The sequence below is a fragment of the Hyla sarda genome (assembly GCF_029499605.1).
Source record: "Hyla sarda isolate aHylSar1 chromosome 2 unlocalized genomic scaffold, aHylSar1.hap1 SUPER_2_unloc_8, whole genome shotgun sequence".
In the NCBI taxonomy this organism is placed as follows: domain Eukaryota; kingdom Metazoa; phylum Chordata; class Amphibia; order Anura; family Hylidae; genus Hyla; species Hyla sarda.
The window spans coordinates 166,515-168,438 of record NW_026607615.1 but is presented as its reverse complement, the minus strand read 5'-3'; the positions used below and the strand labels follow the sequence as shown (position 1 = coordinate 168,438).

The following is a 1,924-nucleotide window of genomic DNA, read 5'->3' as shown; positions in this document are numbered from 1 at the left end:
GTATCTGAGCCCTGGAACTCAAATAATGTGAAATATGAGATGATCAAAATGGAGCCCCTGCACTAATTACTTGGGTTCTGAGGTCTGTAAGGTCCATAGTAAAAACATCAGGTTCTGTCTATAGCAGATACTAAATCATGGCAGCTCAAAGAAACAAGCAGTCATTCTGACATGTCACATGTGATGTCATAGACAGCTGGAGGCCTGACATCCCACTGACAGCCGCCCGAGCCTTCAGTCTGTTCCTGTGCGATTAGTGAGAATAGTGAGATTAGCGTCTTCTTTTTCTACTTGTCTGAAATGGAGCTAAAAGGACTGGGGTTCGTCCCCCTCCTGTTGGCGTTTTGGTGTCCGGCCTGGCTTGCCACCAGCTACATCATGACGGTCGTCCTCGGCCATGCAGCCTCGCCACTGATGAGCATCAGGTAAGATAAACAAGCAAATGATTCTTATTTCATGGGTTGGGAGTGAGGAAATATCCATAATAACATTGGTTTCTTTTCCTTCACAGTGACGTGGGAAATGTCTTTCCCGAAAGCATATTATTCAGAATTGGATTCATAGGGACGTCCATTGGCACTTTGGTACTAACCTTTCTTATTTATAAGTATATGGTTATGCATACTGAAGAGTTCAGGGGTCATCAGGTCCTGATCCAGAGGATCCTGCTGGCCATTGTGTGGGCCTCCTGTTTTTCCACAGCTGTTATGCATGTATTGTCCCCCGAAGAATATCCCAGGATACACTTTGTCAGCACGATAATTTCCATTACATGTGAAGCCTTATACTACCTTGGGCAGTCCATCCAGATGTATAAATTACCAGGAGCAAAAAAAGTCATCCACCATAGTAGATGCACCTGCTGTGGCCTGACTTTTGTCTGTGTAGTTTTCTATTTTGGATATGAAACATTAAAGGAATTATTCCATAATGATGAAGACTGGGACGAGATCCGTGAAATCCCCATCATAATCATCGAGTGGGTGATGCTTCTACTGATCCTGATAAACATCGTGACCTATTATTCCACCATGCAGAGGTTATTGTTGACCGTCTCCAGAAACAGCTGCACACTCTCTCTTAGAGTAAAAATTGATGACTTCGGGGTGTAGACCACCACGGGGGCCATCAAGTGGACTTCTGGGAGAGATACTGCACAGGACACGGAAAACATCTAAAGAAGAATAACTGGGGGACTACATATGGTGCCAGTAATCATGACACAATAATATGAGCTGGTGATATTACCTATACAAAAAAAAATAAAAAAATAAATAAAAAAATATTGGTGTGTGAAGTGTAATACCTAGTTAGAAAAACAGAATCAAATTCATCATTATAACCCCCCTCTGCATTACCCTGTTTATTATTTTTCAAGCAAGCACTTTGTTCTAATTCGTCCACTCTCTGGCGTGCTCCTTGTATAAGGGGTTTGGGATACCCTTTTTGTTTAAAACCATCCTCCAGGTTCTCTAGTTGTTGTAGGTATTTTTGTGTGGAAGAACAATTCCTTCGGATTCTTTTCATTTGACCTAATGGAATGTTCTTCTTCCATTATTTAAGATGGCAACTGTTAAAGTCGAGGTATCTGTTTGCATCCACCTCCTTAAAATAGTTGGCAGTATGCGAACAGCCATCCTGAATATAGATATTTAAATCCAGGAACTCACATTTTTTGGGGGGACTGATGCAGCGCTGCCTTTGGATATCTCTGGCTCTGCCATAGCGCTTTTTTTGAGGGGGCGTGTCGGCTGCCCCTTCGTCTGGTGGTCAACACTAGTGTTGCTCGCAAATATTCGCAATGCGCGAATTCGCGAATATTCGCCAATATAGCACTATATATTCGAAATTACGAATATTGTTTTTTTTTTTTTCACAATACACATCACAGTGATCATCCCTCTCTGCTTCCAGCTTGTGTGGT

At 42.3% G+C, this 1,924-nt stretch overlaps 1 protein-coding gene across 1 annotated transcript; it reads left to right on the top strand.

Moving 5' to 3' along the window:
* The first annotated feature begins 237 nt into the window (after window positions 1-237).
* LOC130298407 (uncharacterized) lies at window positions 238-1,226 on the top strand. Its single transcript, XM_056551325.1, has 2 exons — window positions 238-425; window positions 512-1,226. Exons 1-2 carry the CDS (start codon window positions 301-303, stop codon window positions 1,110-1,112), a joined length of 726 nt encoding a protein of 241 aa, XP_056407300.1. The 5' UTR covers window positions 238-300; the 3' UTR covers window positions 1,113-1,226.
* The last annotated feature ends 698 nt before the right edge of the window (window positions 1,227-1,924 follow it).